This window comes from Saccostrea cucullata, unplaced genomic scaffold (genome assembly GCF_032062105.1).
Source record: "Saccostrea cucullata isolate Sc308-1 unplaced genomic scaffold, CSIRO_AGI_Scuc_v1 ctg9300, whole genome shotgun sequence".
In the NCBI taxonomy this organism is placed as follows: Eukaryota; Metazoa; Mollusca; class Bivalvia; order Ostreida; family Ostreidae; genus Saccostrea; species Saccostrea cuccullata.
Window position 1 is genome coordinate 3,814 of NW_026927093.1, and position 24,743 is coordinate 28,556.

General features: G+C 34.8%; 2 protein-coding genes across 3 annotated transcripts; one reads left to right on the forward strand and one right to left on the reverse strand.

Annotated features, from left to right (window-relative positions):
- The first annotated feature begins 273 nt into the window (after positions 1-273).
- LOC134273423 (uncharacterized) lies at positions 274-20,267 on the forward strand. 2 transcript variants are annotated; one of them, XM_062755614.1, is made up of 19 exons: positions 274-384; positions 887-995; positions 1,226-1,337; positions 2,518-2,603; positions 3,010-3,101; positions 3,428-3,539; positions 9,624-9,730; positions 10,118-10,244; positions 10,576-10,696; positions 11,400-11,485; positions 11,786-11,925; positions 12,056-12,115; positions 14,116-14,277; positions 14,629-14,757; positions 15,023-15,137; positions 17,636-17,779; positions 18,072-18,244; positions 18,364-18,455; positions 18,721-20,267. In XM_062755614.1, exons 2-19 carry the CDS (start codon positions 932-934, stop codon positions 18,911-18,913), a joined length of 2,115 nt encoding a protein of 704 aa, XP_062611598.1. In that variant the 5' UTR covers positions 274-384; positions 887-931; the 3' UTR covers positions 18,914-20,267. The 2 variants fall into 2 exon arrangements, with proteins under 2 accessions (XP_062611598.1, XP_062611599.1); XM_062755615.1 differs by lacking the exons at positions 274-384; positions 887-995; positions 1,226-1,337; positions 2,518-2,603 and having other exon boundaries at positions 3,033-3,171.
- A 1,749-nt stretch (positions 20,268-22,016) lies between these two features.
- LOC134273424 (uncharacterized) lies at positions 22,017-24,173 on the reverse strand. The gene is made up of 3 exons (XM_062755616.1): positions 23,838-24,173; positions 23,302-23,466; positions 22,017-23,154 (listed from the first exon to the last, which is right to left on the reverse strand). The coding sequence occupies exons 1-3, from the start codon at positions 24,130-24,132 to the stop codon at positions 22,748-22,750; spliced, it is 867 nt and encodes a 288-aa protein (XP_062611600.1). The 5' UTR covers positions 24,133-24,173; the 3' UTR covers positions 22,017-22,747.
- Between the last annotated feature and the right edge of the window lie 570 nt (positions 24,174-24,743).

Below are 24,743 nucleotides of genomic sequence, written 5' to 3' on the forward strand. Positions count from 1 at the left end.
TTAAAACACACACACACACACAAAACAAACAAACCAAATAACCTGTTTATTCTGTTTCAAACGTGTTTAAAAGAGTTTTCTTGCATCAAACAAGAAATTGTAAATTGACTTACCCCCCCCCCCTCCCGGATCCATCATCAGCCATCTCCCATCTAATTTCTTTGTGCACGGAGTGTAAGTTCCATTGAAATCACACGGATGAATCGTCTTTCGGTATAGAACGTGTGTATATGATTATTGTGATTTTCATGAACAACCGATGAAGAAGAATATCCGGAAAATGAGACTGGTTGATTTTGATTTTAGAACCCATTTTTCATTTCCGGTTAAGAGCTGACCTTACCCTGAGATCCTGCTAGCCAGCTGATTGCCGATTGCGGATTGGTGATTTTATTTTGTTCATGCTACAGTTTCTTTTGCAAACAATACCCAGAGAAAGTCAATATCAGATATTGCATATTTGCATGTGTTGCTTTAAAGAATTTAAAAAAAAAAAGATTGCCAGAACGTCGGAAAACGGTTAGCTCGCTTGTCTCACGGCACTAGCAATAGAAGTTAATGTAAATATATTGAGTATATACATGTGGACGCATCCTTTTCTATCCATGCATATACTCAATATTTACAAATAACAATTAACTTTCAGTGCTAGTGGCTGGCCCGAAACAAGAGTAGATATGGCATATTATAAAAAAAAAATTAGGAAAAATATTATTTAAGAAAAATCAAGGGTTAGGGGTACCCATGCCTATGCATGTGGTCTTAAAGTAATGTGTAAAAAAGTTCAATTGTGAAAAGATTAGAGATATAAAATAAAGAGATAAATGAATCCTTACCTCACTCAGTCATTCCTTCAATTATTTTTTTCTACATTTTTAGAAATGAGTTGAAGAACTGATATTGGGTAAGACAAAATAATTTGAGCAGCAAAATGTACAGACTGTGGAAGACAATCACACCTAGAAAAATTTTAAAAGGCAGAACATTTTCTTCTAGTAAGTACCTCAGTACCTCACACAGTGGTGATTGCTTAGTAAGGTACTTGTAAATGTTAGTAAGAACTAGTTGTAACACACAAGTACTTTCTCTTAATGTGATGAGTTTGGAAATTTTTTTTTTTTACTTAGAAGTTTCAAGTATATTAACTTAACTGTTTAGGTGAAATAATCCTTAATGCACATCTATAATTATTATACAAATAGTTTCTCTCTTTTTAATTTTACAGATGTCATTGAGATATCAGAAGAGGTAAGAGAAGCATTGCATTATGGGAAGCCAGTTGTTGCTTTGGAGTCGACCATCATCACTCACGGCATGCCTCATCCTCAGAACCTTCAGTGAGTTCAAGTGTCAACTTCAGTAAACCCAGAGTAATGGAGTGAAATTCTGGGAACACATAAAAAAATTCAGAAACAGCTTAGAGAGATTTTTTCTTTTTTTTTTAAGCTCACCTGAGCCGAAGGCTCAAGCGAGCTTTTCTGATCACAATTTGTCCGTCGTCCGTCCGTCTGTTTGTCCGTCTGTCTGTCCGTCTGTAAACTTTTCACATTTTCGACTTCTTCTCAAGAACCACTGGGCCAATTTTGACCAAATTGGTACAAAGCATTCTTGGGTAAAGGGGAATTTAAATTGTTAAAATAAAGGGCCAATTCCTCTCACAAGGGGAGATAATCAAGAAAAGACAAAAATAGGGTGGGGTCATTAAAAAATCTTCTTCTCAAGAACCACTGGGTCAGAAAAGCTGAAAGTTATGTGGAAGCATCCTAGGGTAGTGTAGATTCTAAACTGTTCAAATCATGATCCCCGGGGGAAGGACGGGGCCACAATGGGGAATCAAAGTTTTACATAGAAATATATAGGAAAAATCTTTGAAAATCTTCTTCTCAAGAACCACTGGGCCAGAAAAGCTGAAACTTTTGTGGAAGCATTCTGGGGTAGTGTAGATTCTAAATTGTTCAAATCATGACCCCCGGGGGAAGGTTGGGGCCACAATTGGGAATTAAAGTTTTACATAGAAATATATAGGAAAAATCTCTGAAAATCTTCTTCTCAAGAACCACTGGGCCAGAAAAGCTGAAACTTATGTGCACATGGAAGGATCCTGGGGTAGTGTAGATTTCAAAATGTCAAAATTATGATCAGTGGGGTAGGGTTGGGATGCGTTATGTATTACAGGGGGGAAATCTGGTAAAAACAGAATGGTCAAAGCTTCTCAGGTGAGCGATGTGGCCCATGGGCCTCTTGTTTTTATGTATGTGATATACATGTGAAGTTTTGAATGATCAAATAGGTACATATAGTATCTAAAAGGGGTTTAAGTCCTATTACTCCTATATGTTATTGGAGTACTGGCTCAGGACCAGTTCTTGGACATGCCTTGAAATTTTGAAAAAGGACTAAGAATTATTTAAAAATATTTTTTCTGTGTTGAAAAAAAATAACTTCAAGACTTTGTAGTTTCAAAGAAAATTTGAGATACAGCGATATTTGAAATTTTTATGATGCTTTTGTCTTCAGAACGGCATTATCTGTGGAAAAAATTGTCAGGGACAATGGGGCGACCCCAGCCACTATAGGGATACTGGGAGGCAAAGTCCACGTGGGTAAATACTCTCTTACACTACTTCACATCACATAGGTAAAGGGAGACAACTGCAATAGCATCACATTTGAATCTTGCTAATGTGCACTTATGTCATGTAGTCATTTACATGTAAGAAGTAGTTTCAGTTGTTAATTCACTTGATTGTGCAAAACCTGATATTTAAAACTATACTTAATAAGTATTTCTTATATTTTATATTTTTTTAAACTGCATAAGATACATTTTGCATGTGATATAATGCACCATGTCGAAGATAAGTGCTTGTTAGTACCTTAATGTCAGAACCATTCCAGGTCATATAAAATAAATGATCCATTCATCATGTACATCGAATGTTTAAGATTTACTGCAGACATGCTTTACATGTTCCTGTGGGATAATTGTTTTATTTTATGAATTAACAGGCTTGTCCAACCTGGAGACTGAGTATTTAGCTGATCCTGCTACTTCTGCGGTTAAGACTTCACGGAGGGATTTCCCCGGGGTCATCAGCTCGGTATTGATGGGGGATAATATATTTTCTTATACAGGAATAACTATATACATTGATTTATTTCAAAATATCTGTAAGTCTTTTCATAATCTATTGAATTTAGTTTTTAAGTTTAAACAAGCAATATTTGCAAAGTTCATATTACATGAATTTAGCAATGAATCTTTCGCACTCTATTTCGTATTGTTAATACAAGTATTAAATCTGCAAGGTCAAGTAATTTTTCCTATATTTAAAATAAGAGAAACAAAAAATCTGTGAAACTTCATTGAATGAAGAATCTTTATTATGAACGAATATCTGAAGATTCTATTTTTCTGTGATTAAAGAAACTGAATGGTGGCACCACTGTGAGTGGTACAATGGTTGTGGCAAACATGGTGGGGATCCAGATCTTTGTGACCGGCGGTATAGGAGGGGTTCACCATGGGGTACAGGAAAGTAAGTCAATCCTAGGCTTTATTTTGCATGTACGATGTTTATATGCTTTAAAAGCACATATTTTGACTTTCTGCATGCTGAATATCAACTGAACAATATTTTTGGTAGACAGATTATGAGGCAAATACTTGTGGTTGTAATAAAACTGTCTTGTACTAAAGTAATAGAAAACAACAGTTCAAATTTCTATATAAGGAACTGTCTAGTTTTTGTTTTTATGATTTAAAAATTATATAATTTGTGTAAACGCCCAAACACCTAAGGTGTTTATGCGTAAATTATCTTGTGAACAAACTGATTGATCATCTTCATAAAACCAAAAAAAAGACAATTTTTCCTTATATTCATATTTAAACTTTATCCTTGAATAACTAAAAAAAAATTCAATAACAAGAAATTTAAGCATCCTCTTCAGGTTATTACTAAGTGAGAAAGCATGCACTTCTGTCATGTGCTGAGCAAATCGCTTCATGAGATTATAAAGCTATTACCTTATTTCGTAGTTTTATCTCAGACAAAGACATTGGAAATGTAAATATTATTTTATGTCTACATTTATTTTATTCTTAATGCATGCAATACAGGTGTGTGGACAGCAGACTTGGATCAGGAGAGGTGAGAGACAGGGTGTTTAGTTTGACCAGAGACATACATGTAAATAAAAAAGATAAGCGGCTCTGTCATGAACAGTGTTATTTACCCAAATACGTGCCAGACCTTTCATTTTTAGCTCGCCTGAGCCGAAAGCTCAAGTGAGCTTTTCTGATCACATTTTGTCCGTAATCTGTCTGTCCGTCCGTCCGTCCGTCTGTAAATTTTTCTCATTTTCAACTTCTTCTCAAGAACCACTGGGCCAATTTTAACCAAACTTGATACAAAGCATCCTTGGGGGATGGGAAGTTCCAGTTGTTAAAATAAAGGGCCAGGTCCCCTTCCAAGGGGAGATAATCAAGAAAAGACAAAAATAGGGTGGGATCATTAAAAAATCTTCTCAAGAACCACTGGGCCAGGAAAGCTGAAACTTATGTGGAAGCATGCTGGGTTAGTGTAGATTCTAAATTGTTAAAATCATGACCCCCGGGGGTAGGGCGGGGCCACAATAGGGAATCCAATTTTTACATAGAAATATATAGGAAAATCTTTAAAAATCTTCTTCTCAAGATCCAATGGGCCAGTAAAGCTGAAAATAATGTGGAAGCATCCTGGGATAGTGTAGATTCTAAATTATAAAAATCATGACCCCCGGGGGATAGGGCGGGGCCACAATAGGAAATCCAAGTTTTACATAGAAATATATAGGAAAATCTTTAAAAATCTTCTTCTCAAGATCCAATGGGCCAGTAAAGCTGAAAATAATGTGGAGGCATCCTGGGGTAGTGAAGAATTTAAATTGCAAAAATCATGACCCCCGGGGGATAGGGCGGGGCCACAATAGGAAATCCATGTTTTACATATTATTAGAAATATATAGGAAAAATCTTTTAAAAATCTTCTTCTCAAGAACCATTGGACCAGAAAAGCTGAAATTAATATGGAAGTATCTTGGGGTAGTGAAAAATCTAAATTATAAAAATCATGACCCCCGGGGGTAGGGTGGGGCCACAATAGGAAATCCAATTTTTACATAGAAATATATAGGATAAAATTTTTAAAAATCTTCTTCTCAAGAACCATTGGGCCAGAAAAGCTGAAACTTATGTGAAAGCGTCTTTGGGTAGTGTAGAATCTTAATTGTTAAAATCCTGACCCCCGTGTAGGGCGGGGCCACAATAGGAAATCCAAGTTTTACATAGAAATATATAGGAAAAAAGTTTAAAAATCTTCTTCTCAAGAACCAGTGGGCCAGGAAAGCTGAAACTTAGGTGGAAGCATCCTGGGGTAGTGTAGAATCTAAATTATTAAAATCAAGACGGGGGGGGGGGAGGTAAGGGGCCACAATAGATATAAGAAGAGGGAAAATCTGGTAAAGAACTGCATCACAAAAGTTACTCAGGTGAGCGATGTGGCCCATGGGCCTCTTGTTTTTTTAAATACGCTGTATATCCATCTATCATTTTTTTAAAAATTTTGTTACATACATGTATTGGTATAGGATTTTGTAAACTTTAAAATCTTTACCCTCAACAAAAAGGCAAAATATGCAAAATAAGTAGGAAATATGGAAAACCAGAGAGTTAGGGGTGACCACAGCTCCTTATTATTGGAATAAGAATGAAAAAAAAAATTATATGAAAAATGGCACCATGAATAGGCTTTAAAGGGTTTTATGTCATTACTGTAAAAGTGGTTATTTACACTGGTTGTTAAGTACGCGTTTGTGACCATCAAACATTATGCATGGGTGTAATATACGCGGTCGCAAAAGTAACCGAGAAAAATTTATGCGGCCATTACTAACTTCGACTTGTTCCCCTTTGAAAATGATTTTAAAAAATGAAAAATGATTACAAACAAATGAAACAAATCAAATTAGAATTTATGCTGTTGGATTGGGAAATATAACGTTGGTTTGCACAGTCAAATGCAATGAAGTGTGAACAACTGGTTCACGCTTTATTGTAATTATTTACGCAAGCTTAAACTTCAAAGTGAGATTTACTTACCTGTATCTGCGTGTCGAGTGTTGACAATTTAATAGGTATGTTTGTAGTGACTGTGAGTTTATGTAACATTTTGGACTAATTATTTGAAATTAAGAGACACATATACAATTGTACAAAGGACATGAAAAGGAGTATCGATGTTTTGAAGCTTTAATTGCGTGACGTTGCTCTAAAATATTTAATATAAAGATGCATTTTTCATCGCACAATTTAAAAAAATGAACAGTTACATTTTCATCACTCTTTGTGATATATTTATCTACTCACGTGCGTTCAATACTACGATTAATATACGACTGGTTCAACCGGTCTACTGTATAAGTAATCTAAAAATATTCCAGAAGTTTGAAATTTTGTGACCATACGCTCGGGGGTATTTTACGCGGTTCTTAGCTGACCGCGTAAGTAGTGTAAATTTCCCCCATGTGTAAATAACCACTTTTACAGTATTATTGAAAATTTTTAAACATAATTTATTTAGATTGGTGTTTGCGTTTTCCCCCAAATCATGGTCTCTGTATAAGACATTTCAAGCAGTCATCCATTTCTGTTATGTCTCTGGTTTTCTTTACTTCAAGGAATTGTTTTTGTGCCTGATTTTGTGCAGTCACTAATGTTTAATTTATCTGTTTTCTTTGACTTGGAGTTTGTGTATCTTTTGCAGTGCAGTATATACTTTTACTAAATTTTGAGTAACATTTGATTGCTGTTCTTAGCTTTACAAGGTCTTCATTAAAAATTATTTTCTGATGTCTTCCAACCTCAAAATTAGAAAGTTAGTTGGATGCTTTTGTGCTTATTTATGACATGCACTCTTTTGTGTGAGTTGATCACAACATGACGTGCCAGATTTATTGCACCAGGTAATGGTATACATATACCAACCTTTAATCACATTTCATTTTAATGAGTTTGTCATTTTTGAGCCTGTACAATTCCCCCTGAGTCTTTGTCAGATCTCACTACTGAACTAGGATGTACTTGTTTTGATTTTGTCAGTCTGTTTGTTTGTTATACATTTATCTCTGGAACTCAATTACAAAGTTTTCCACTGCTTTTTTAGGTCACCTGAGTAAACTCAGGTGACCTATTGCTATCTGTTTTCGTCCGTCGTCGTGCGTTGTGCGTTAACATTTGAACATTTTCAGCTTCTTCTCTTGAACCAATTTCAACCAAATTTGGCCTAAAGCATCTATGGGTGAAGGGGAACAAAAATTGTGAATTTCATGATCCCTGCCCCCCTGGGGCCTGAGGGGTGGGGCCAAAACAAATTAATGCAATCTTTAAAAATCTTCTTCTTTACTCCTGGACATCAAGCAGTCAAACTGTTTGCATGATTGTTCAGTGTCCTCTACCAAAATTGTGAAATTCATGGCCCTGGGGTGTTCTAGTGCTAGGGCAGGGCTAAATAAGTAGGTAGTGAAAATGCATTATTTCTTTGAAAATCTTCTTCTCTGCTCCTGGGTATTAAATAAACCAACTAAGCACATAGTTATGATGAGCAAGAGTGCCACTACCAAAATTGTGAATTTTATGGCCCCAGGGTCAGGGGTTCTGGTGTTAGGGCGGGGCTCTATTGATTATATAGTGAAAATACATGAATTCTTTGAAAATCTTCTTCTCTGCTCCTGGGTATTAAATAAACTAATTAAGTGCATAGTTATGATGAGCAAGAGTGCCTCTACCAAAATGGTGAATTTTATAGCCCCATGGTCAGGGGTTTCTATTGATTATATAGTGAAAATACATGAATTCTTTGAAAATCTTCTTCTCTGCTCCTGGGTATTAAATAAACCAACTAAGTAAAAGTGCCTCTACCAAAATTGTGAATTTTATGGCCCCAGGGTCAGGGGTTGTAGTGTTAGGGTGGGACTCTATAGATTATATAGTGAAAATACATGAATCCTCTGAAAATCTTCCTCTCTGCTCCTGGGTATTAAATAAACTAACTAAGTGCATAGTTATGACGAGCAAGAGTGCCTCTACCAAAATTGTGAATTTTATGGCCCCAGAGTCAGGGGTTCTGGTGTTAGGGCGGGGCTCTATAGATTATATAGTGAAAATACATGAATTCTCTGAAAATCTTCTTCTCTGCTCCTGGGTATTAAATAAACTAACTAAGTGCATAGTTATGATGAGCAAGAGTGCCTCTACCAAAATTGTGGCCCCAGGGTCAGGGGTTGTAGTGTTATCTATTGATTATATAGTGAAAATACATGAATTCTTTGAAAATCTTCTTTTCTGCTCCTGGGTATTAAATAAACTAACTAAGTGCATAGTTATGATGAGCAAGAGTGCCTCTACCAAAATTGTGAATTTTATGGCCCCAGGGTCAGGGGTTGTAGTGTTAGGGCGGGGGTCTATTGATTATATAGTGAAAATACATGAATTCTTTGAAAATCTTCTTTTCTGCTCCTGGGTATTAAATAAACTAACTAAGTGCATAGTTATGATGAGCAAGAGTGCCTCTACCAAAATTGTCAATTTTATTGCCCCAGGGTCAGGGGTTCTGGTGTTAGGGCGGGGCTCTATTGATTATATACTATAGATCACTAAATTTTCGCGAGATAGTGATTGACTCTTGATTAGCAAGACAAAATTTTCGCGAATTATGGTTATTGCGCTATATATTCTTTAGGAATACCATTATACGCGAGAATTAAATTTTCGCGAGCACACTGCCTTGCGTAATTACGCGAAAATAAAGTTCTCGCGAATAAAAAGTGATTTACAGTAGTGAAAATACATTAAATCTTTGAAAATTTTCTTCTCTGCTCCAGGGTATTAAGCACATGAACTACCTATATAGTTATGCTGGACAAGGGCCCATATCTTCCAGAATTGTGAATTTCAAGGCCCCAGGGTCAGGGGTACCATAGAAAGGGGGGGGCTGTACTTATATACTGAAAATGAATGAATGGTTTGAAATCTGCTCCTTGGTATTAATCAAATATCAAGGCCTAAGGGTCAGGGGTTCATGTGTGGTAGGGGCACTACTGATTATTGCTGAATATTACTGATTAGTTGAAATGCATTTTTTGTTCCCTTACCCTGCATATGGGTATTAAGTAAACAAACTAAGCAACTGCTAAGTGTAATTTGTTATGATGATCAATGGTGCCTCTTTCAAAATTGTGAATGCCATAGCATCTGGCTTAACACATGAATCAAATTCAATCACTGGAAAGTTGTTGCATAATGCTCAGGTGACCTATAAGGCCCATGGGCCTCTTGTTTTCTCAAACCCAAAGCTAACATAATTCTCTCTCTCTCTCTCTCTCTCTCTGTGTGTGTGTGTGTGGGGGTGTGTGTGTGTGTGTGAGGCAATTTTAAAGTTTTTTAAACTCAAATTCAGAATCTCAGTTGATGATATGATTGAAATCTGGTAGATGGTCAGAAATTTGAAAGATTCATGGTCACATTGTCATTTTAAACTATAGTTATGTTTAAATTTCACTTTCTGTCATGATATTTCTTTCAGCTATGGATATAAGTGCAGATCTAACAGAACTAGGCAGAACCCCTGTCACTGTTATTTCTTCAGGAATAAAGTCTATCCTAGACATCGGCAAATCACTGGAATATCTGGTAAGTCTATCCTAGACATTGAGAAATTACTGGAATACCTGGTAAAACCAGAGGCTTTGATATAGGAATCACCAGTAGCTTAACAAATATACAGAAACACATTGTTATGGAAAACATGCTTAATATGATGAATTCATACTTACACCAAAGGAATATTTAATCCTTGTTGTTTTCAGACAGAATGATTATAGTTTATAAAAAAAAAATCAAAATTAGCTGTTTGCTGGAAGTTTTAATTTGATATAATATTTAAGAATAGGAGATTTTAAAAATGCACAATGCAAGGATATTTCTGTTAAAAAAAAATCTTTGTATGATATTACTGGAAGAAAGAGATATTTTTTAATTGCCAATTTTTCAGACTAAATGATATTCTTCATATAATAGGAGACGGAGGGAGTTGCTGTGGCAACATACGGCTCTTCTCGAGAATTTCCAGCATTTTTCACACCACATAGTGGTTTCCAAGTGCCGTACAATCTCATTAACCCAACCCAGGCTGCACACTTTATAGGTAAGGCTGGTCATATCTCAGTGGAACGGTGCAAGAGCTGAATGGTTCTGAGCCGAGTTTCAGGCAAAGGGTGGTAATTCTCAGTTTTTAAAGCTTTTACATTGATGGATGTGTAGTTTATGTTAAAAGTCAACTCAAAACCTTGTGCAAACTCTCTTTTATCATTCAATGAAAACATTTCATGTACAAAATAAATTGACTGACTAATCTTTCATCATGTTTATCTTTGACATTCATCAATAATAAACATTTTTTTCTCTGTATATGTAATTGGTAAAAAAAAAAAGGTCTTATGAATAAAAGCAGTTTTTCCATGTTACTCTACTTTTAGAGGCTCAGATGAAGATGCAGCTTAAGTCGGGGATTCTGATTGGTGTACCCATTCCTGCATCTGATGCCAGCCAAGGGGAGATAATCCAGCTAGCCATAGATTCCGCTATATTAGAAGCAAAGTAAGCAGAGTGCAGGATCTCAAAACATTATCAGCTTAAGTCAAAATGTTCATAATAATATAACAGATGGAGGAAATTTTGACTTAAGTCTAGCCTGTTTCATGATTCTAGGGCTTGATTTATTAAGAGTCATTCCACTGACCTATTGCTCTTTGTATTTGTCTTTATCACTGTCCATTGGTTTTCTTTCAAACTTATGAACAATTTGAGCTTTGACCTGTAAACCACTGGACCAAATGCAACCAATTTTGTTGTGGAGCATTTATTGGCAAAGAGGGACAAAAATTTTGAATTTTATGGTCTTTGTTTCTTTGGGACCTAGGGATACAGTTGAAACCATCAAAATGCAATTTTCAGAATCGTCTTACTTTTGGACACAAAGTAGTTAATATGATTATAGCGATCAATAAGTCTAGCAGAAAGAGTGAAATGCATAGACCCATGATCTGTTTTTTTGGGGGGGGATGTGGGTAAATGCATATTATTCATTGTACTGAAGACTGAGGATGACTCTTTCAAATGCTGAAATTCATGGCCCAAGGGTTTAAACTTTATAATCAGATGAATGTTAAGGCCCCTGAGCATCCTGTGTTTATTTGCTATATTAATTCTGAATTGTATGATAAACTTGTTTTAGTGTACATGTATTTTATAAAATGATACATGGATAGAAATAAAATGCCTTATGCATTTATTTTTGTAGAAAAGAGAAGATATCAGGTAAAGATGTGACTCCCTTTATCCTGGAGAAAGTGAATGAACTGACAGGAGGAGCATCTCTAGAAGCCAGTATCCTTTTTCTTCTGTAGATCCCTAAATATAAACCAGGAAATTTTAATCATGTAATTAGCAAGAAGGACTACTGAATAATACTGGTATTATATGTTTTAATCTTAAATTGCTGAAGGTCTTGATAATTTCATGTTCCAGCAATTTGATGTCTATGAATGATTTTCTAATGTAAAGTACTTGCATGCAATAAGGAATGTACAATATACATAAGCCAGACTATTTCATATTTAGATTGTTTTAGACAAACTCATTGTACTTGATAAAGAAAACATTCTTTGACTGACTTGACTAAAACAGATATGAACCTTATCCATAACAATGCCCGTGTGGGAAGCCAGATAGCGTACAAACTATCCAAACTCCTCAAATCCAAGAAAGGCAGACCGAACATTTCCCAGGTGACAAAACACACAGAGGAAACGGAGAAGACAGATGTGGTAAGAACAGGAAAAAGTTATGTATTTCAAATAATATTATATGAACAGTGAATAATTTTCAAAATATTTTCATTGAAATTCATTTATTTTATGAAGAGAAATTAATATTTATCCATCTCTGATTTTGCAGGTGGTGATCGGTGGATCTATTGTTGATTTTTATGCAAGAGTCAACTCGGACAATTTTCAGGTGATTTTTTTAATTGTTTTTAGCTCACCTGAGCCGAAGGCTCAAGTGAGCTTTTCTGATCACATTTTGTCCGGCGTCCGTCCGTCTGTCTGTCTGTCTGTCTGTCCGTAAACTTTTCACATTTTCGACTTCTTCTCAAGAACCGCTGGGCCAATTTCAACCAAACTTGCCACAAAGCATTCTTGGGTGAAGGGGATTCAAGTTTATTCAAATGAAGGGCCACGCCCTCATTCAAGGGGAGATAATTGGGAATTAATGAAAATTTGGTGGTATGTTTTAAAAATCTTCTTCTCAAGAACCACTGAGCCAGGAAAGATGAAACTTATGGGGAAACATCTTCAGGTAGTGTAGATTCATTTTTGTTCAAATCATGACCCCCGGGTGTAGGGCGGAGCCAAAATGGCCGACCAAAGTTTTACATAGAAATATATAGGAAAATTCTTTAAAAATCTTCTTCTCAAGAATGACAAAGCCATAGTTCATCATATTTATATGGAAGCATGCTCAGGTAGTGAAGATTCAAGTTTGTACAAATCATGACCCCCGGGGGTAGGACGGGGCCAAAATGGCCGACCAAAATTTTACATAGAAATATATAGCAAATTTCTTTAAAAATCTTCTTCTCAAGAATGACAAAGCCATAATTCATCATATTTATATGGAAGCATGCTCAGGTAGTGTAGATTCAAGTTTGTTCAAATCATGACCCCCAGGGGTAGGGCGGGGCCAAAATGGCCGACCAAAGTTTTATATAGAAATATATAGGAAAATTCTTTAAAAATCTTCTTCTCAAGAATGGCAAAGCCATAATTCATCATATATATATGGAAGCATGCTCAGGTAGTGTAGATTCAAGTTTGTTCAAATCATGACCCCCGGGGGTAGGGCGGGGCCAAAATGGCCGACCAAAGTTTTACATAGAAATATATAGGAAAATTCTTTAAAAATCTTCTTCTCAAGAATGGCAAAGCCATAATTCATCATATATATATGGAAGCATGCTCAGGTAGTGTAGTTTCAAGTTTGTTCAAATCATGACCCCCGGGGATAGGGCAGGGCCAAAATGGCCGACCAAAGTTTTACATAGAAATATATAGGAAAATTCCTTAAAAATCTTCTTCTCAAGAATGACAAAGCCATAATTCATCATATTTATATGGAAGCATGCTCAGGTAGTGTAGATTCAAGTTTGTGTAGGGCGGGGCCAAAAGAGTTTTACATAGAAATATATGAAAATTCTTTAAAAATCTTCTTCTCAAGAATGACAAAGCCATAATTCATCATATATATATGGAAGCATGCTCAGGTAGTGTAGGGCGGGGCCAAAATGGCCGACCAAAGTTTTACATAGAAATATATAGGAAAATTCTTTAAAAATCTTCTTCTCAAGAATGACAAAGCCATAATTCATCATATTTATATGGAAGCATGCTCAGGTAGTGTAGATTCAAGTTTGTTGGCCGACCAAAGTTTTACAAAGAAATATATAGGAAAATTCTTTAAAAATCTTCTTCTCAAGAATGACAAAGACCCCCAAAGTTTTACATAGGTAGGACAAAGCCATAAAAATGGCTGACCAAAGTTTTCAAAGATATATATAGGAAAATTCTTTAAAAATCATTTTCTAAAAAATAGCAAATCCATGATTGGTCATGGGACTACTTTTGGATTTAAACTTTACAATAAAAAAACATTTTCTACTTTTTCCTACCCTTAGTGCTCAGGTGAGTGATGTGGCCCATGGGCCTCATGTTATATGTTGAACCACAAAGAATTGACATTTTGACTTTGTTATAGGTTATGAAATTTGGTGATCTACAGAAATGTAGATGCTAAAGAAACCCTTAAGGACCATAATTCATTTCTTTTATTTAGAATTTGAATCAATTTCTACCATGGGAATGAAAGATAATACTTATATGTGATCTAAATGCAGTACATAATTTTAGAAGATGAAATATTAAAGAACCTTTATACCTTGTGTGTGTTTATATTTCCAGAGTAATGGTGCAACCTATCCAGGAGGAGTCGATCAATCATTTGGAGGGGTGGGAAGAAATTTGGCAGATGGATTGACACGTCTAGGTGTTAATACACTGTTCATTTCTGCCATTGGAAAAGATTCACACAGAGCTGGATTTAAATCCTATTGTAGTCACATGGTAATTATTTTCTTTGAATGCATGGGATTTAGGATTTAATGGCAGGATTGTTATCATCCTGTAACTCTATCTGTTGCTAACTTCTGTGGTATTTGATACCCCTACCCACCAACTGACCCCCCCCATCATTTTTGGGTGTAACCTTTTCACTGCATTTGACTCGATATAAAATATTTTTTTAACAACTTGCAATATCTTTGAGGATCATATGTTGTAACAAATAAACTTTAGATTTCTGAGCTATTCAGATGTTGCATTGTTTAGATATGTATATACCCCTGGTAATAATAAACAGTTTCCCTCTGGGTCTATATGCTACTTCACAATTTTCTGCATTTAAATTTTACACAGAACCTAGAAGCTGTGCTAGAACTGGAAGGCCAGAGAACTGCCACCTATTGTGCTGTACTGCAGAAAGGGGGACAACTCCTGTTTGGGATTGGTGACATGGACATTCACAGCCAGATTACTCCTGAATATGTTAGTATGAGCAATGATGGTGGAAAGATTAAATTTCTGGAGACGTAAAAATTATTCGAATTCAAGTACATATTCATTATTGGAACACCTGTAAAAACAGTTGTCAGTTATCTCTTTATCTATCATGTTCAAATAATGAAATACACAAGTACTGGTAACTGTATGTCCCAGCTGGTGATTTCATTGTACTAAGAGATTGAGACACATGTACTATTATTTCAATTGTTTAATGTATATTTGTTAGAAGTAGCTGAGTTGATTGTAGATAGAGAAGTACCGGGAGGCTATAGAGGAGGCTAAGATGGTGTGTATTGATGGTAATGTGACAGTGGAGGCATTACGGCGGGCCCTACAGATCACACAGGCCAATAACATACCAGGTACTTGGCCACATCTACACTCAGATTTATATCTGAAGGTGTATTCATTCACTAGGCTTCAAACTCTATGTGTACAAGTACATACATTTATATGTTTCTGATTGCCTGTAACAACTATACACAGATCAACAACATACATTTTTCATCATTTCCCCGCCACTGGTATTATCGTATAATCAGGTTTCTGTGTCACTGGTATAATCAGGTTTCTGTGTCACTGGTATAATCAGGTTTCTGTGTCACTGGTATAATCAGGTTTCTGTGTCACTGGTATAATCAGGTTTCTGTGTCACTGGTATAACAATTTTTCTGTGTCACAGTTTTGGTATATTTCAGGTTTCTGTGGCACTGGTATAATCAAGGTTTCTGTATCATGGTATAATCAGGTTTCTGTGTCACTGGTATAATCAGGTTTCTGTGAAATTCTGGTATAATCAGGTTTCTGTGTCATTTGGTATAACAGGCACTGTGTCACTGGTATAATTCTGTATATCAGGTTTCTGTGTCACTGGTGTTATGTGGTATAATCAGGTTTCTGTGTCAAAATGGTATCTGTACAGTTATAATCAGGTTTCTGTGCACACTGGTATAATCAGGTTTCTGTATCATGGTATAATCAGGTTTCTGTGTCACTGGTATAATCAGAAATTTCTGTGTCACTGGTATAATCAGGTTTCTGTGTCATTTCAATATAACAGGTTTCTGTGTCACTGGTATAATCAGGTTATCTGTGTCACTTATAATCAGGTTTCTGGTTACTGGTATAATCAGGTTTCTGTGTCAAAATGGTATAATCAGGTTTCTGTGATTATGGTATAAATCAGGTTTCTGTGTCACTGGTATTATGTGGTATAATCAGGTTTCTGTGTCACTGGTATTATGTGGTATAATCAGGTTTCTGTGTCACTGGTATTATGTGGTATAATCAGGTTTCTGTGTCACTGGTATTATGTGGTATAATCAGGTTTCTGTGTCACTGGTATAATCAGGTTTCTGTGTCAGAACCATGTATAATCAGGTTTCTGTGTCACTGGTATAATCAGGTTTCTGTGTCACTGGTATATATATTTACAAAACTGTGTCATTGGTATAAAAAAGTTTCTGTGTCACTGGTATAATCAGGTTTCTGTGTCACTGGTATAATTTTTATTTTTCTGTGTCATTTGGTATAATCAGGTTTCTGTGTCACTGGTATTATGTGGTATAATCAGGTTTCTGTGTCACTGGTATAATCAGGTTTCTGTGTCACTGGTATATGTATTACAGCAATTACCATCTGTGTCAGCTGGTATAATCAGGTTTCTGTGTCACTGGTATTATGTGGTATAATCAGGTTTCTGTGTCACTGGTATTATGTGGTATAATCAGGTTTCTGTGTCACTGGTATAATCAGGTTTCTGTGTCACTGGTATAATCAGGTTTCTGTGTCACTGGTATTATGTGGTATAATCAGGTTTCTGTGTCACTGGTATTATGTGGTATAATCAGGTTTCTGTGTCACTGGTATTACAAATTGGTATAATCAGGTTTCTGTGTCACTGGTATTTTGTGGTATAATCAGGTTTCTGTGTCACTGGTATTATGTGGTATAATCAGGTTTCTGTGTCACTGGTATAATCAGGTTTCTGTGTCAACAGGTTGTTAATGAGATGTTGATTTTTAGCTCTAGTGGTCAGAGACCAGAAGAGCTTATGCGACAAAAATAGGGTGGGGTCACGTAAAAAATCTTCGTCCGTCCACTGGGCCAGGAAAGCTGTCTGTATGTGGAAGCATCCTCTGGGTAGTGTAGATAACAATTTTTCAAAATGCTACTCCTCCTACAGTCCAATTTTTACTGAAATATATCAATATAACTTGGCACACAAGTAGACTACACTAAGATACATAATTCTGTGTATCGGTTTTTGATTTCGATGAACGGTGTTGCGGTGGTTACTAAAAATAGAAATTTCTGTGAAATTATTTCAAAATGCTACTTCTCCTACAGTTTTGGTCTGATTTCAATATAACTTGGCACACAAATAGACTACACTAAGATACATAATTCTATATATCGGTTTTTGATTTCAATGAACGGTGTTGCCGTGTTTACTAAAAATAGAAATTTCTGTGAAATTCTTTCAAAATGCTACTTCTCCTACAGTTTTGGTCTGATTTCAATATAACTTGGCACATAAGTAGACTACACTAAGGTACATTATTCTGTATTTTAATTTCTAACTTCAATGAATGGTGTTGCCATGGTAACTAAAAATAGAAATTTCTGTTAAATACTCTCAAAATGCTACCCCAAATAAGTTTTAGTCTGATTATAATATATTGTGGCATACAAGTAGACTACACTAAGAACATAAAGAGACTTAATCAAGGATCATTATTCTATTTATTGCTGTTGAAAAGTTTCAATTTCCAACTGCTTAAGTACTTTTCTCTTCCTTTGCTATAAGTACAAACCAGTAGAGCTCCAGTCTCGACAGAGACTTCTGGTTTTTTTACAGTTTGTTTTGAACCAACAGACATACACAAGGCCAGTAAACCATTCCAGGTCAACATCAGGAAAGCTGTTACGATAACAACACCCAATCTGAATGAGCTCAGAACCATGTACAAGTTCTTAACAGGAAGTTTAGATTCTGCCTATGGTAGGTAGAGAATGTTAGCTGAATATTTATATATTTACAAAACATTAGTAACTAAACTCCTGTTTTTCCTGTAATGGACACATAATAACAATCCAAAAAATTCATGTACCGGTAATTTTATATTCATAGATTTAACCAAAATGTGATTCCACAAAATTATAACCCATGGAAAATAACATGTTCACTGTACATATCTTTCTGAATCAGTTTAACTATTTACAAATCTAAACCTTTTTTATATATATGATACTCTTAAGGCTTGACTTTTATGGTCATTTTCTGTTGATTTCAGGCTGTACGGGTTCAGATGATCAGCCATTGAATAGTGTGTTGATGGAATGTGTCCTGTTATCCAAAGTCATCGCATTACACATTCCTACAGTGGTAGTCACTCTTGGGAAGCACGGCATGGCCCTGTGTCAGAGACACAAGACAAAGAAACCAGACCAAAGCATCATACTCAGAGTAAAACTCCTCCTTATCAGCAGACCATAAAACTCAAAGAAAATGTGATCATAATGACCTTAGAGAGCTGATGTACGTATAACAAAATTTATTAACGGATTCTGAATTTTTTTTTAAAGGATGGAAGTTATTTGACTGTTGACTGGTACCCAGCAGTGCCAAAGGGACAGGAACCACACAAAATTGTCAGTGTGTCAGGGGCTGGAGACTGGTAAGTTTTCTCTCTATTCAGAGGCTATATAGTTGATCCATAGCTTAAATTAGACTAATGATGAAACTACTTAGCATTGGCTTATTGATTGGGGTTGCACAATAATATTATATATTGGTATATTGTGATTCATTAAGAAAAAAACATGGTATTGCAATGTGTTTTTCAATTACCGATATACTGTTAAAATGCTGGGCTTTAGATTTTGTAGCCCAGATTTGAAGTAATACACTTGTATTATTAACATTTGCATGTTCAATTTCAGCTTGATTTCAGCCATAATTTCTGGGATGATAAGAGGTCATGACCTTGACCTCAGCATAAAAAAAGGTCTTCAGGCAGCTCAGCTCTCTCTTCAATCCCATCATGCAGTGCCTGTCTCCCTCTCACAGACACAGATAGAACTGATGGATGAGGCGTGGAAACAGTTGACCTGTACCAGAATAACAGAAGACTGAAAGTTAGACGACTTGAGTAACCTAGTGATAAGAAGGCTTCTATTTTCTCAAGTAAGGGTAAATTTTAAAATGAATGACAGATTCCATTGCATTCCCTAATAGTGTACCTTATATGATATAGCTAATACAAGCTTCAAAAGCTACATTTTCTCCACAAAATATAAACAGGTATGTTTTATCTCATGTCAATTATCTCATCCAAGAAATCCGATAAACATTTGAAGTTTACATTAACTTACTGATGTGACTTATTGCTGTTTATCTTTCCTTGTTCTTTCCTTGAATGAATATTACATTATGTTTATTTTTTTATTTCTAATTCTACTAGAACCTTTGAGTTGCATTTTTTAAAAACCCAGATATCCTCAAAGGTCTCATAGCAGAAAGCATATTATGGAAGATAGGGCTAGTATAATTATGTACCCTGAATAGTATTCTGGGTAGCTGTTTGATAGAGCATCTAACTCTGATACAGAGTTTTCCTTGTTACCAACTTGCATTCCTTGTTACCAACTATAATTTATAAACCTAAATGTTTTCCAAAAAGTAGTTTTTTTCTTTTCCAAATATAACAAGATACTGTACCTGGTATATGAAATATGAATATTTAGCTTCCATCTAATTTTGGCATTATCAGCAAAAGTATTAGTAGTGCTAAAAATTATGTTATACTGCTAGTTATTTCATCTTAGAAAATTAAATAATCCCTAAAATCTTCTTAAAATCTCAAAATAATTAAGGCTGATAAGAAATGGCCAAATTTTGGATGGCTAATTGGTCTGATACTTCATTTATGTTACATAATAGAAATTAATACGTATACCGGTATTTACATTCCACAGTTATTTATATTATATGCAGTTTATTTACCAATATAATATTATATTAAATCAGATAAAGGATGTAATACATGTCTGCTGAAGTGTCCCTGGAGTTTAGCTCTGCTTTGTAGGCAGCACAAAAATATCATTTCAATTGTCAATAAACCAAAAATTTTTTTAAAATCAAAAAATTATTTGTAATATGCTAACACAAAAAATTTACTAAATCAAAGTCACCTGGGTGATTAAAATAAGTACTCTATGAAATGCATTAGATAATCCATAAATGTTTAAATCCATTATAAATGTTAAAAAAGGATATTGATGAAAACTTCATAGATTTTTTTCAATACTTTAAATTGATTCAGTAATAAACTTAGTACTATGTCAATATATCAAATTTTTAGTCCCAGCCTCTTTTTTTTCACCCTTGTTATCTGATAATATCTGAAATTTTATTCATAGTCCCATCAAATTCTATATTTAAGAAGGTTTGACTGTACTTTATTTTATATTACATGATATACCGATGATATCTAGTTCATGTTTTGCCATTGTACTTTAAGGACATTTGTGTCTATGACATTCAGTATATGTATTTTTGATATTGACCTGTGTTTTTGTACAAGTTGTTTATTGTCAGTAATTAATGTTAAATTATTAATTAAGACAGAATTATGACAGTTGATTGGTGCTCTTGATGAAAATTTTGTTAAAGCAATATATTTTCATACAGTACATGTACATGTAACTAAAAGTTTTTGACTCGTGAGGATCTTTAACATTTTATGTCAAAATCGTGTATTCGCGTATTGTTCATAAGGATAGAAAATTATTTAAACTGTGATGCATCAGTATGTTTTAGCAGCAGAAAAGAAAATTAAAAGTCCCAATTTGATATATGTTTTCCTCTATGTTTCAGCATTTGAACTTGTGTTCTCAGTTTTAAAAATCTTATTGTATTCTATGTAGACCAAAGACATTTAAATTGGTGCAGTGAAAGCCTAGTCAATCTCAGCAATTAACTTGACCTTTATGCCTCTGTTTTCCAAGATTTGGAGGTACAATGTATGTATAGGTTTTGCTCTGTCTGTTTGTCGGCCAAAACAAGAGAGTTAACTTTTGAATTGTTGATGCTAGGACTTCCATATTGCAGATAAAAATATCTTGCAATGAGATCTTTTTTTGGACACAAACATATTTGACTTCTTAACCTTAGAGTTTCCCTTACTTTAATTATCAAACTTTAAAATTGGCTGTAACTTCTGTATGGCTGGAGCTATGGCTTTTATATTTTACAAGTATAGTCCATGTGTCCAGATCTTTGCTTAGATATATTATCAACATTTTTTACCTTTCAACCCATTTTTCAGTTTAACCTACAATTAAAAAAACTTTAATCTTGACCTTCAGTGGTATTCACATATCGTGTATCATTTGTGACAAGACCTTTGTTTTGGATACCAACATTTTTTACTTCATGATCTTGACCTTCCACTTTGACTACATTTCAAATAATTTGTAGCCTTGTTTATTATTTTTGAAGGCTTCCATATTTCACTTGCACTCCTTGTAACAAGGCCTTTACTTTGATAATATTATTATTTGTCCTCACGACATTGACCTTGGAATACTACGGTACTTTCTTTTTGAAAGTTTAATGTTGACCATTTTTTTCTGAATGGTTGAATTTCACTAATAAATTATAGTGACCGAAACATAAAGGTCTAAGACCATGTTTTCGTAACCTATAGAATGACGTAGACTAGATCTTTCTTTAGAAGTCAACATTTTTGAACTATTGACCTTGGATTTTAGAATATTTGAAAAACTTTCACATTGGCCTTGAGCTGCTGTATGGGGGCATCAGTGTTTCACAAATATCTTGTTTTACTTAAGTTTGTAGTTATAGCATTGTTTCAATTACTATTCTAAAGTGCTACATGTATATTTCAGCTAATTAAGTCCCGTAACCTGTTTTAACAATTAAAATTTTTCATAGTTAGTGGTTATAAATTATATAATTCCTCTAGCTGAAAATTTTTGTAAAAAAATTATCAAACTTTAATGTCTTTAGATCTGTTTTCACTGTATCTGGTTATATTGATTCATTCTTTTACCTACATTTCCTTTAGTACGTAAATCTGATATTGTTACATGGAGTTGCCAATATAAACATGTTAACTGTATATTGTATATTGTCTATATAAAAACCACTGAAAACAAAAACATGTTTTATATAAATTGTGCTTTAGATATTGAAAAGACTGCTTAACACACACTAATCATTATTTTTTTATTGTATACAAAGTATTATAATTTTTCTTTATATATTCATGTATAAAATATTATTCTACACTTACTCCAGTCAAAAAAAATGAATGTGATTCCTAAAATATATTCTACAATGTTGTATGATTTATGTACAATGATGATTTATTGATTATTTTTATATACCAAATATTTTCTGAGAATAAAAAATATACCTAGTATACATACACTTATCCTTATTATATTATCATTCTGATAATAGACATTACTATACAAATCACATACTGATTCCTGTTATGTACATGTGAAGTAAAAAAAGAACTGATTTTCTGTACAAATTACATGGCACACGACTACAATTGTAGACATAAAGACATTGGCAAATATTTAAATGCAAACTGACAGGAATGAATTCAGTTTGTTTTGTTTCAACGGAATGTAAATCATTTTTGCAACTAGGAAAAGAAAAACTTGTTTGATCTTAATGGAATATCAAGTCAATGGTTGATATTTATTTCAATTTATTTTCTTCAAAATATTGAAGGAAAATTGTCAAATAAATAGTTTTCGAGGGAATTAAAACACAATACAAAAATTTTGTTAACTTCAAGTGAATCTTTTTTGCCAATGGAATGCTAAAGATAAGAGGTATAAAGCAGATTCACTGTACATGTCTAGTCTTGATGAAAATGCTCTGATTGACATATTAAAGATGACGATGAGAATAACACATAAGTCTGGCCTACACAAAGGATTCTGAATGCTTGCTCTGAGCCCCTTGACTGACGGCTCCCATGCTAGCTCCCCCCATACTGGCCCCGCCCATGCTGGCCTGACCCATACTGTATCCTCCCACACTGCGGCCGTGCTCACTGGGTTCATAGTGGGGTGGTCTCATTGGTGGGGCCATTCCTGATGGTAAGGGAGGTAACTCCAGCTTCTTCTCGATTTCTTCTGTACTTTTCTCTGGTTTGTGGTGGATGTCTGAAGATTTTATGAATAGGGAGATTCCAGCAAAAACGGAAAAGAATCCCGATAGGACGAAAAACCCATATGACCATGATAGGTAGTTCAACCAGGGTCGAGGCATCCAGTTGGGGTCGCGGGCATACATCGGGAACATTAAGGCAACAATCAAGACAAACACAGCTGGAAAAGACAAAAATACCGAATCATTTAAAACGTGTATGATGGCAGATTCATCAGGTTCTGTGTAATAAACATGTACAAAAATTCCTAAAAATGAATGTACAAGAATTAGTTTTTAGTGGAATTGTTGTTAGAAGTAAAGTTTACCTGACACAAACATGAGGACAGAGTTAACCAGGAAGGCCCTGTATCGGTTTGGGTTGTAGTATTTGATCCTCAATCTGTCTACCGGATAGAAGGAGAGCATGAACACGGCAGCCATGTTGATCAGCAGGGTCAGGATGACAACCGTCTGGACGACTCGGAACCAGGCTGAAAAAAAGATCAATGTAATGTGAACTAGTTAGAATTAAAATATTGTCATCAAGCTCCTGCACAGAGAAGCTTGCTTTTGGGAATGATGTTAAAAAAATATGTTTAAAAACAGATTCATTTCGTAACAACTAAAAGTAACCCATGCAAATTCCTCTCAGTATATATTATTTTTCACCCCCCCCCCCTTTCAAAAAAAAATTTAAAGTTTGGATTTAACCTGGTGATATTGAACATGAAGCTAATCGTGTAAAATGGTTGAGCCAAAATATTAAAGCAAAACAAGCTGTTTCTTGCATAGATCTATCATTTTACTTTTATGTGATTAATTAAGTCACTTTACTTATTATATATGGATTGATGAAATCTACCTGGCATTATTTCATCCCAGACGTCTTCAAAGAAAGTAGAATGGATCCACCAGCAGCCTACATATGATCTCATGGTGGGGTCCCTTGGCTTGACCCATCCTGAGAGACAAATATGCCACATCCCGACATTGGCGAGGGGACTGTGGACTCGGCTCCATGACTTGTACCAGAAGGGGGAGGCGAAGGCAACAAACACTAAAACCAGAGAGATTATCGAACAAATAAAGGCAAACCAGTACATGTATCCTCGGCTTTTCTCTTGATAGCCTTTACCTGCGCCTTTACCAGACGCCATTTTGAATGTTTGTAGTCTACCTGGACTAGTCCACTTTCGCACCTGTTGTGTTTTGAATAATCGTTTCCGGGTTTTGTACTTTTGCGTATAATACAAGGTAAACACACGAGGATATTCGAAAGAAACATCCGGTATTTGGCCTGTTCCATTACATTTTAGGGGATGAACAGATTGAAAATTCTTTAGTTTTGAATTAGAGAGAGAGAGATAGAAAGAGAGAGTTGTTGTTTTTAAAAAAACATATCCATTATTTTCTTGCAAGTATAAGGTAGAAGTTTTGTCACTTTCTGTCTTTATTAAACTTTAGACAACAATTGATACTTTTGTTTAAACTAAACTAAAACAATCTTGTTTTTAGAAGAAGAAAATAAAACATCAAAAAGAAAAAAGAAAACTTTCTTTTTTAAAAACTTAAAGAAAAACATAGGTACGCACACGTGTGCAACTGACAAAATCTTCAATGTGATGAAGAAGGCAAGAATTTTTTCAAGAAGATAAAAAAAAAAAAACTTTTAAAAAAAATTGCAGAGTTATCATTTTTCTTGCAATGATTATCTTATTTATTCCTAGTCATATCGTAAAAACTATCCTTCGAATTAACATAATTATGT